This window comes from Physella acuta, unplaced genomic scaffold (assembly GCF_028476545.2).
Source record: "Physella acuta isolate Inbredline_101_S28 unplaced genomic scaffold, ASM2847654v3 ptg000165l, whole genome shotgun sequence".
NCBI lineage: Eukaryota > Metazoa > Mollusca > Gastropoda > Physidae > Physella > Physella acuta.
In genome coordinates this window covers 43195-55107 of record NW_026731684.1, presented here as the reverse complement: position 1 = coordinate 55107, position 11913 = coordinate 43195, and the positions used below count along the sequence as shown (strand labels likewise).

At 47.3% G+C, this 11913-nt stretch overlaps 1 protein-coding gene across 1 annotated transcript; it reads left to right on the top strand.

Annotated features, from left to right (window-relative positions):
* The first annotated feature begins 2575 nt into the window (after positions 1 to 2575).
* Positions 2576 to 8008, top strand: LOC131936031 (fap1 adhesin). The gene is made up of 2 exons (XM_059292854.1): positions 2576 to 2841; positions 4767 to 8008. Exon 2 carries the CDS (start codon positions 5570 to 5572, stop codon positions 7955 to 7957), a length of 2388 nt encoding a protein of 795 aa, XP_059148837.1. The 5' UTR covers positions 2576 to 2841; positions 4767 to 5569; the 3' UTR covers positions 7958 to 8008.
* Positions 8009 to 11913: the final 3905 nt, after the last annotated feature.

Here is an 11913-nt window from a genome sequence, read left to right as displayed (position 1 = left end):
TTAAAGTCATGGTTTAAATTTTAATTATTATCTTAAATTATATCTAGCCATTTCTCTGGTTATAAATTATTACAATACTAATTACATACTAATTACACATGTTGTATTTTTACTAAGATTTGCATGGAGAAAGTATTTATTTTTAATTTGTAGCGCATTTGTAATATAATCTGTCTTTCAGAAAGTTTATTTGTTCAAAAACAGTGACAGCATTATGTTTGCTCACACTTACACCTTTATTTTATACAGTGCTTCCATCAAATTATATAATTATAGTATTGATTATAATTTCTTATGTTAACTTTTTTCCTTTTTAAAATGTAACCCAATACACTTGATGTTCCAAGATATAAAATGTTTATTTTTAATTATTATGAGAGCTTGTCAATTTATTAAAAGACTTACCCAGATGGCGCTGCAGTTGTATATAGTTTTTTTTAATACTGTAATGTGGTTTTATTTAAAACTGCTGTTGAGTTTTTAAAATTCTTTTTTTTCCATCATTCCTGCTGTTATAGTATTAATAGTTTGGATGCTGACACTATTGTCTTGCACATCCTTTGTGTAAAATGAGTTTGGAATATTAATAATGCCTTGCAAGGTTTCTGATTACAGATAGAAGAAATGATTTGTATGTGAAATGATAGGATTCCTATAGTTTAAAGCACATATTATATATGGTACTAAGTTGTGTTGAAAGGTCAAATGTAGGAGAAGCAGAAGAAGCTGGAATGTCATGGATCCAACTTGGAAAAACCGCCCTGAACCGAGTTCGATGGAGAGGTGGGGTTGCGTTTCTATGCTCCACAAGGGGGGGGGGGTCCACAGGAATGATAATGATGATGACTAAGTTGTTCTTGTGAATTTGAGGGTGGGGGGGGGGGAGGTGGAGAGGTCCATGGGGCATGTAAAGTTGAGTTCACCCAGTGGCGTAGGCGGGGGGGGGGGGGGGTTAGGGGGGGTCATACCCCCCCCCATAGACCCCTCGGTATATATATAAAGTATGAGGGGGTGTAAATCGAAAGTTTGAGGGGGGTGGGGTGCAAATCGAAAGTTTGTCCCCGGGTAAAAAATTTGAACCCCCCCCCCCCCCCAATGAGACGATCCTGGCTACGCTACTGAATTACCTGCTTCTATGGCCTCTGCAGCACTATGCCTAGCCGCCTTTACCTTCTCTAACGTGAGTCAGGTAGAACTAACCATCACAGCTGGGTGGTTTCAGGACGTCCCAGAGACCAAACCTTGGTTGAAGACTTGAGACTTTCTATACAACCACATCGTGTCTATATGGAGAGAGTAAAGATTCCTCTTTAGTACTAGCGATCCATTGGGCTGATGAAGTAGAGTTCATATAATTCATGACTTCGACGTATTAAAGGATAATGTGGTCAGCACTATGCCCAGCCACCTTTACTTTCTCTAATGGAGTAGAGTGTGTGGAAATGTTCTATTGCTTTATAAGCACAAACTCGGTTGTTGATTAGGCACAGTGTTTCTTCCAGGCTTTTTTCCCTGGGGGTTGGGGGGGGGGGGGGGCACTTGAAATTTTCGGGGGTTGATAGGTAGCTTCGTATGTTGATGGGTAGCCTGGTGTTGATGGGTAGCCTGGTGTTTTGATGGGTAGCTTCGTGTCAATGGGTAGCCTCGTGTTGATGGGTAGCCTCGTGCTGATGGGTAGCCTGGTGTGTTGATGGGTAGCCTCGTGTTGATGGGTAGCCTCGTGCTGATGGGTAGCCTGGTGTGTTGATGGGTAGCCTCGTGTTGATGGGTAGCCTGGTGTTTTGATGGGTAGCTTCGTGTCAATGGGTAGCCTCGTGTTGATGGGTAGCCTCGTGTTGATGGGTAGCCTGGTGTGTTGATGGGTAGCCTGGTGTGTTGATGGGTAGCCTCGTGTTGATGGGTAGCCTCGTGTGTTGATGGGTAGCCTAGTGTGTTGATGGGTAGCCTCATGTGTTGATGGGTAGCCTCGTGTCAATGGGTAGCCTGGTGTTTTGATGGGTAGCCTCGTGTCAATGGGTAGCCTGTTGTATTAATTGTTGTATAGCCTCTTGTATTGAATGGTAGCTTGATGTGTAGCCGGAAGTAAACAAGATATTCTAACCACGTAAGCTCTAAGTAATAAATAGAATCTACATCAACTGCCCAATCAGTGTTTTTCCGGGTATCGCTTCGGGGGGGGGGGGGGGGGCTCCAGAGATGCCTGGAAGAAACTCTGCTGAAAGGGATGAACGGACAGTGTGAAATTTGAAATGTATGCACTTTTTATATTAGTTCACATCCGGTGTGTGTGTGGGGAGGGGGGGGGGGCGGAGAGACGCCTGAAATCCTGAAATTAAAAAAAAAAACACTGTTCCTAACGTAACCATAACCCTTTGTAATAGATTAGTTTTTCTTAGCCCAAGTTCCAACCATTAGAAAAAGAGTTCGGGAATAACATAAGCAATGACGTCATTTCAGTATCATCAATATACTAAGCACATCTTTTGATTTGTTAATACATTGATCTATTGACGCACATTTTTAAAACACAAATCCTAATTTTTTACAACACATAAAAACCTAAACAAAAAAAAAACATGGCGGGTTGTCAAGCTCCCCACCCCTGCCGCTCCCAGTTAAAAGACACATGAGCATCGCGCTATAGAATGGACGAATCCATTTTTGGGGGTTCTTGCTCCTAACTACCAGCATGCCAGCTCTGGACACGTTCTGTGACTGCGTGAGATGCGGCACCGTCCTTTGTCGTCATTGTCATTACAAGTCATCAAGTTGCCTGCCCGCAATGTTTGCTTGTCGTTGAGGAAGAAAAACAAAAACAAAATGACTCTTATAGTCTCAGAGGTTTGTCAGATGTTAAGGGGAAGATCTAGATCTAGATCTTTGTCAGCAGTTCTTAACCCGGGTTCCATCGCAGAAAGTCTACCGCTCCCGAAACGAAATGGAATTTATATAGAAAATAATTAAATATATACCTTCAACAGTGTCCGCCCCCCCCCCCGGAAATTTTAGTCCGCCCCCCGGAAATTTTAGTCAGCCCCCCCCCCGGAAATTTTAATATATACCTTCAACAGTGTCCGCCCCCCCCCCGGAAATTTTAGTCCGCCCCCCGGAAATTTTAGTCAGCCCCCCCCGGAAATTTTAGTCAACCCCCCCCCCCCTCGGAAATTTTAGTCAGCCCCCCCCCCCCCCCGGAGAAAAAAGTCTGGAAGAAACACTGCCTGGGGTTCAGTGAGTCAGTCTAAGGCCCGTGTTCGGCGGAGACAGAGTCGTCGCGAGGCGGGGGGTGCGGAAACCATGATGGTGCCACGCCGGGTAACACCCGACCTAGCGACGCCACTGGGCCATGATACACATCCGATTCATTATTCGCGATCGGATTTCGTCAGTGCCCACGTTGAGAAGGGTTCGGCGAAACTGGTGGGATTCAGTACCCCCACAAAGGTTAAGAACCGCTGATCTATGAGCTGTACCAGTGTCCGATAATGGCACAATAATAGAATCTTCTTTTAAAAAGTGACGTGCAGAGGCGTAGCGAGGGGGGGGGGGGGGCGGGGGGGGGGGGACATATGTGCCCGGGCGCCGACCTTAGGGGGGCGCCAAATTGAAAGTTTGAGGGGGGGGTGTAAATGAAAAGTTCGAGGGGGGGGGGTGAAATCGAAAGTTTGAGGGGGGGGGGGGTGCAAATGAAAAGTTCGAAGGGGGGGGGGGGTGCAAATCGAAAGTTTGAGGGGGGGGGGGTGGAAATGAAAAGTTCGAGGGGGGGGTGCAAATCGAAAGTTTGAGGGGGGGGGGGGTGGAAATGAAAAGTTCGAGGGGGAGGGGGTGCAAAACGAAAGTTTGAAGGGGGGGGGGGGGTGGAAATGAAAAGTTCGAGGGGGGGGGGGTGCAAATCGAAAATTTGCTCCCGAGGGGGGCGCCAAATTGAAAGTATGTCCCCGGGCGCCGGGAAGGGTCGCTACGCCTCTGGTGACGTGTTACTGGTCGGTAACTCAATACACATAAGACTTACTAATGTCCATGTTAACCCTATCCCTAACCTAAAGGCTAAGCCCTTACCCTAATTTCTAACCCTAAAACTAAACTTAGAGACAGAGACCTAGCGAGGGGGGGGGGCGGGGGGTGCGGACCGCACCGGGTGACACCATTTAGGGGGGTGACACCAAGGCAAAAAATAGCAAAATAAATAGAGAAAACTTTTGAGGGAGGGGGGGGGTGGTGCAAATCGAAAATTTGTCGCTGCGCCTCTGGGGGGGGGGGTGACACCATTGAGTGCCGCACCGGGTGACACCCGACGCCACTGCTTAGAGATAACAATACCAATAACAATCTAACACCTATTTTCGGAAGTCTATGGTTATGCCAGAGGCGTAGCGACCCTTCCCGGCGCCAGGGGACAAACTTTCAATTTGGTGCCCCCCTCGGGAGCAAATTTTCAAAGATTGTGTAGCTTTACAGTCCCCAGCTACCGGGGGTTCGAACTCGGGACTTTTCGGCTTTAAAAGCAACCATGAGCTTTACCGACCCGACTACGCCGATCCCTACAGTCCTACAGCTGATTCTTTAAGAACAATACAAAGCTAACACTATTGCTAAACCATGAAAGAGCACAAAAGAAACACCGGTCGATGTCGCAAAGAAAATATTTTGTTTACTTTAACCAAAATAAAATTTTTGTACTCCAGGCACATAGGATGGTGCGGAGGGTGTGACTAGTATACATTTTTTTTTTTTAAAACCACGTAACAGCTGTATGAATGTTATTTCAGGACGCTTAACAAGAAATGAGTCCGAAACAGCCCCCGAAGCAGCCAGACGAAGAAGGCATCTTGGGTGAGAAACCTTCACTGAAGGATTACGCTGAGAGCCTCTACGGCAGACCCCGAACACCGGCCGCTAGCTCGACAGGGTACAATAAGCCAAGAGAGAGCGCCTACACTGGCGCGAAAGAAGAGCGCCCTCGTCCCCGTCAAGAAAGAAGCGTGAGCTACCACGACGCCGTGAATGAAAAATCAAACACGCAACTTAATCTGAAAGCGAGCCAGAAATCGGTCACAAAGTCGAGCCAAAAATTGAACTCCAGCTCAAGCCAAAAATTGAGGTCCAGTCCGAACTTGAACGACGGAGACGACGGGATAGGACCGGATGCGTTCAGTAGCGCTGTGAATCTTCCACCAGCTGCGGTAGAGCGACCTTGCTTTGTTCGGAGAGTCACCGCGGGTTTATCGTTTACGGAAATTCTGGGATACATCATATTCTTCGCCTGCTTGTGGTATGTGGCCATCATCTTCGCTAGCTGTCTGAAGACTCAGCTGCAAAAGGAGTTTCAGGGGTTTTTCGTTTGCAACAAACACCCCAAAAATTAATATTATATCCTAATCTGTATGAAAAGATATACAGTAAGTTAAAATACAAGCATAGAGTCGAAGCATTAGGCGTATATTTTTTAATACATACATACTAATTTTGTATGTAATCAATAAAAGCAGAAAATCTGCTTTGAAACAGGTATCTTCTAAAAGACAAATTTAAAAAACAAGTTCTTATTTGAAGTTAAAGTTCCAAACCAAAAATGAGTGGCACGGAGCATTCAGCGGTACCCTACACGCGTTTGGTGAACCTCGAAGTACATACAAGGGCGGCTTTTCACTCGCAGGAGAGCAGAAAGTTCAGCGCTGGTTCAAACAATAACAAACGGAAGACGCATTTCTCAGGGAGTGAGAAAAAAGTATCCCCCGAGCGCGGCCGATTGATGAGGCACAAATCGATGGCGTTAAAGAAAGCGTCGACTAAAGAAAAATTAAGGATCCAGTACTCGTACACCGTTCTTCACAGTGATTCAGACGACAGTGGTCAATCCACTAGCCTTGGGCCGGAAGTGGATCGCTCCACTAAGCTGGTGGACGCGTGTAACAGCCGCAAGACATATACTACCTCGTGTTTGTCTCCCGTCTTGGAGGAGGGGGAGGTGTCATCACCCTCGGAGCCCGAGAAATCACTTGAGTTTAAGAAACCACCCCTAGAGCTCAAGGAACCCATTACTAGGTCTAAGAAACCACACCTAGAGCTTAAAGAATCCATTACGGAGTCTAAGAAACCACACCTAGAGCTTAAAGAATCCATTACGGAGTCTAAGAAACCACACCTAGAGCTTAAAGAATCCATTACGGAATCTAAGAAACCACCCCTAGAGCTCAAAGGATCCATTACAAAGTCTAAAAAACCACCCCTAGAACTCAAAGAATCTATTACGGAGTCTAAAAAACAATCATCAGAGTTCAATGCATTTTTAAAAGAGTCTAAGAGTTCGCCCCAAAAGTCGACTGATTGTCTTGCTCTAGTTAACGACTCACCACCGCGTATCAGCCCCTCCCCCAGTTCATCACAGGAAGACGCTACGCCCGAGGGTTCTCAAGATTTCACCGTCCAGGCGGAAAACTCCGACCCCAGCCTCCAGGATTCAGACGGGAGTGTCCTGTCAATGTCCCGAACCCTCATCCCAGAAGAACGCACCGACAGCGTTAAACAGGAACGAACCTTCCTCGCAGAAGATCGTACCGACAGCGTTAAGCAGGACACGCAAAGCTTTCGCGTGTCTTCGGATTACGTCAAACAACTTTGCGCCCAGCCTCCCCTAGCAGAGACTTCGGTGTCGACGAGTTTCGACGAGATTTTCATCCACCCAGTCAACGCGCCCAAGTCTCAAGAATCCATCACCGACGCCATGACATCAAGCTGGGGATTAACCGAACAGGAAAACAGACCCAAAAAATTCGCGTCCAGAGTTCGCGTTATGCTCAAACCGGAAGACATTGAATTTTTCGACAAGTACATTAAACCCTTACGCGCCTGCTGCCTTTCTGCTTCGTATACAGACTGGCTAAAAGGTACAACAGAGACCAAACACCCGTTCTTAACCGCCAATGATTTGTATATAGACGTGAGTGAAATTGAAAAGTTTGAAACAGATACACGCAGATTTCTATCAAGACATGTAAGTAATATTCCCGAGGAAGAAGAAGAATCGGTGCGTATTGATACTTTGAAAGACTTGACCTTAATCAGCAAAGATGCAAGCGACAGCGATCTTAGTTCGTTGTCCGATTCGGATAAAACAAACGAGAGATTGGATTTCAACGGAGCATCTCCTTTAGAATCATCTGCACCTTCCATGTCATATAAACCAGGCTTCCACGAACTAAACTCTCTGAAAAACGTGACCTTGATTAGCAAAGAACTAAGCGATAGCGATCAAGACTCGTTATCCGGGTCGGTTAAAACACAAGGGACAGTCAAATTTAACGAGACAACTTCCGCAGAAGGCTCCCACATGCCAGTTATAAAAACAAGCCCTAATAAATTCCAGTTCAGTCAAATGAAATCCCTCAAAGACTCGGTTCTAAGCAGTAAGGAGTTGAGCGACACCGACTCCTCCGAATCCATCCAACAACGCGGGATATTAAAATTTCAAGAAACGACGTACGCTGAAGCGTCAGAGCAAGCTGTTGCAAGTAGTAATCCTAATATTTTATTCAAAACAAACTTCAATAAGTTGAGATCTCGTCTCTCGCGGGATAGAGCGATACCGGAAGAAAACAGCGAGCGAGAGATCGACTGCTCATGCAATCGACTGGATGAGATGAGTCTCTCGCAGGATGAGTGGATAGTGGCGACCCCTCCCTTGTATGGGTGGGAGGACACATATGATGAAGAGAGCCCGGTAGTCGAGAGGTCGAGGGAGGATTTATGGCGCAGTGTGTTGACACACGCCAAAAAATCGGCCAACACCGCTGCTAAGTGTATCGGCACGGTTGGGGATGCGTTTGGTTGGTGGAGCGTAGTTCAACACATGCACAGTTACTTAAAATGTATAGAGGATAAAGACAATTTGGTTCCTACCGATGAGGACGACGGATACGGTTTCTTGGAGATAGATAATGACAATGATGACAAAGCTTAAACAACATTTGGGAAATAGTACAATTCTACGTCGACAATGCAAAAAATAAATAAATTTTAATTAAGAAGTTTCAAAGTTTAAAAAAAACTGTTTTATTTTAATTTTGATTTAGCTTTCAACAGTTTTGTTTTATCTTAAAATATAATTATTGTACTACTATCATATATAGTATATTGCCGTTGACGTGTTACTTTAAAGCCCCTGACCAGATAATGGCGGCAGATACACTTGACCATCGTACTGTTTATTGGGCAACTCTCCTTATTTAATTAAGCAAAAGAAAGCCAAAGTAAGCCACCGCTTCTCTATAACATATTGCAACTCACATACATTTTTTTTTACAAAATGCGAAGCATCCATTTTTATACAAACGAAATAGTTCATCATTATTTTAGCAGAAACAACTTTTGGGAGTAACATAAAGCAACAATTGTTTCTATAAACTCTGAATTATTTGTATTTAAATTATCTGTGTCCTGCTGGAGTATGGGCCCCCAACTACAGCTCTCCAGAGTTCTCTGTCCTGCTGGAGTATGGGCCACCAACTACAGCTCTCCAGAGTTCTCTGTCCTGCTAGAGTATGGGCCACCAACTACAGCTCTCCAGAGTTCTCTGTCCTGCTGGAGTATGGGCCACCAACTACAGCTCTCCAGAGATCTCTGTCCTGCTGGAGTATGGGCCGCCAACTACAGCTCTCCAGAGATCTCTGTCCTGCTGGAGTATGGGCCACCAACTACAGCTCTCCAGAGATCTCTGTCCTGCTGGAGTATGGGCCACCAACTACAGCTCTCCAGTTCTCTGTCCTGCTGGAGTATGGGCCGCCAACTACAGCTCTCCAGAGTTCTCTGTCCTGCTGGAGTATGGGCCACCAACTACAGCTTTCTAGTTCTCTGTCCTGCTGGAGTATGGGCCCCCAACTACAGCTCTCTAGAGTTCTCTGTCCTGCTGGAGTATGGGCCAACAACTACAGCTCTCCAGAGTTCTCTGTCCTGCTGGGGTATGGGCCACCAACTACAGCTCTCCAGAGTTCTCTGTCCTACTGGAGTATGGGCCACCAACTACAGCTCTATAAAGTTATCTGTCCTGCTGGAGTATGGGCCACCAACTACGGCTCTCCAGAGTTCTCTGTCCTACTGGAGTATGGGCCACCAACTACAGCTCTCCAGAGTTCTCTGTCCTGCTGGAGTATGGGCCACTTACTACAGCTCTCCAGAGTTCTCTGTCCTGCTGGAGTATGGGCCACCAACTACAGCTCTCCAGAGTTCTCTGTTCTGCTGGGGTATGGGCCACCAACTACAGCTCTCCAGAGTTCTCTGTCCTGCTGGAGTATGGGCCACCAACTACAGCTCTCCAGAGTTCTCTGTCCTGCTGGGGTATGGGCCACCAACTACAGCTCTCCAGAGTTCTCTGTCCTACTGGAGTATGGGCCACCAACTACAGCTCTATAAAGTTATCTGTCCTGCTGGAGTATGGGCCACCAACTACAGCTCTCCAGAGTTCTCTGTCCTTCTGGAGTATGGGCCACCAACTACAGCTCTCCAGAGTTCTCTGTCCTGCTGGAGTATGGGCCACCTACTACAGCTCTCCAGAGTTCTCTGTCCTGCTGGAGTATGGGCCACCTACTACAGCTCTCCAGAGTTCTCTGTCCTGCTGGAGTATGGGCCACCAACTACAGCTCTCCAGAGTTCTCTGTTCTGCTGGGGTATGGGCCACCAACTACAGCTCTCCAGAGTTCTCTGTCCTGCTGGAGTATGGGCCACCAACTACAGCTCTCCAGAGTCCTCTGTCCTGCTGTAGTATGGGCCACCTACTACAGCTTTCTAGTTCTCTGTCCTGCTGGAGTATGGGCCACCAACTACAGCTCTCCAGTTGTCTGTCCTGCTGGAGTATGGGCCACCAACTACAGCTCTCCAGTTCTCTGTCCTGCTGGAGTATGGGCCACCAACTACAGCTCTCCAGTTCTCTGTCCTGCTGGAGTATGGGCCACCAACTACAGCTCTCCAGTTCTCTGTCCTGCTGGAGTATGGGCCACCAACTACAGCTCTCCAGTTCTCTGTCCTGCTGGAGTATGGGCCACCAACTACAGCTCTCCAGTTCTCTGTCCTGCTGGAGTATTGGCCACCAACTACAGCTCTCAAGAGTTCTCTGTCCTGCTGGAGTATGGGCCACCAACTACAGCTCTCCAGAGTTCTCTGTCCTGCTGGAGTATGGGCCACCAACTACAGCTCTCCAGAGTTCTCTGTCCTGCTGGAGTATGGGCCACCAACTACAGCTCTCCAGTTCTCTGTCCTGCTGGAGTATGGGCCACCAACTACAGCTCTCCAGAGTTCTCTGTCCTACTGGAGTATGGGCCACCAACTACAGCTCTCCAGAGTTCTCTGTCCTGCTGGAGTATGGGCCACCAACTACAGCTCTCCAGAGTTCTCTGTCCTGCTGGAGTATGGGCCACCAACTACAGCTCTCCTGAGTTCTCTGTCCTGCTGGAGTATGGGCCACCAACTACAGCTCTCCTGAGTTCTCTGTCCTGCTGGAGTATGGGCCACCAACTACAGCTCTCCAGTTCTCTGTTGTTACGGGCCAGTTGTAGGTTAGTTTAGAATAGGTTAGAATAGTCTAGAACTAGGGGAGAGTGCCTGTGTGAGTGGAGTTCACCTTACTGTGTAGTTACACTTGTGTGTTTATGTCTTGTAATCCCAAGGTCGAATGCGGGTATAAAAGGGGGAGTGAACGATTGTGGGGGGCAGTCAGCGGGTTAGTAGCGGTTAGGACGAGGGCTGTTCTGGTACGCTTGAATGCATTGAGACGAATAAAAGTAGTGAAGTTAAACACGAAGCGTTGTTATTGATTTGAAATGAACCCAGAACGAAACAACTGGTGGCCAGTATAAATCAAGTAGAAGCATAAACTTGATGCTGTCCTGTCGTTTGCCTGATGCTGTCCTGATGTTTGCCTGATGCTGTCCTGTCGTTTGCCTGATGCTGTCCTGTCGTTTGCCTGATGCTGTCCTGATGTTTGCAGGTTGCTGTCCTGATGTTTGCCGGTTGCTGTCCTGATGTTTGCCGGTTGCTGTCCTGATGTTTGCCGGTTGCTGTCCTGATGTTTGACGGTTGCTGTCCTGATGTTTGCCGGTTGCTGTCCTGATGTTTGCCGGTTGCTGTCCTGATGTTTGCCGGTTGCTGTCCTGACGTTTGCCGGTTGCTGTCCTGATGCTTGCCGGTTGCTGTCCTGATGCTTGCCGGTTGCTGTCCTGATGCTTGCCGGTTGCTGTCCTGATGCTTGCCGGTTGCTGTCCTGATGCTTGCCGGTTGCTGTCCTGATGCTTGCCGGTTGCTGTCCTGATGTTTGCCGGTTGCTGTCCTGATGTTTGCCGGTTGCTGTCCTGATGTTTGCCGGTTGCTGTCCTGATGTTTGCCGGTTGCTGTCCTGATGTTTGCCGGTTGCTGTCCTGACGTTTGCCGGTTGCTGTCCTGACGTTTGCCGGTTGCTGTCCTGACGTTTGCCGGTTGCTGTCCTGACGTTTGCCGGTTGCTGTCCTGACGTTTGCCGGTTGCTGTCCTGACGTTTGTTGGATGCTGTCCTGACGTTTGATGGATGCTGTGGGAATGCCGTTAGCCCGACGCTATAGCTGTTTGACAGAGTATGTAACAACATCGACTGTGAGTTGCAAAGTTTTGTGATGTAGAATGGTTGAGATATGAGTAGGAGTCGTAAACCAGTGTAGCCATAGAGCGCACAGGGTAGACTCAAATTTTTGTGATGTAGAATGTTTGAGATATGAGTAGGAGTCGTAAACCAGTGTAGCCATAGAGCGCACAGGGTAGACTCAAATTTTTGTGATGTAGAATGTTTGAGATATGAGTAGGAGTCGTAAACCAGTGTAGCCATAGAGCGCAGGTTGACTCAAATTGTTTTTGTGATGTAGAATGGTTGAGATATGGGTAGGAGTCGTAAACCAG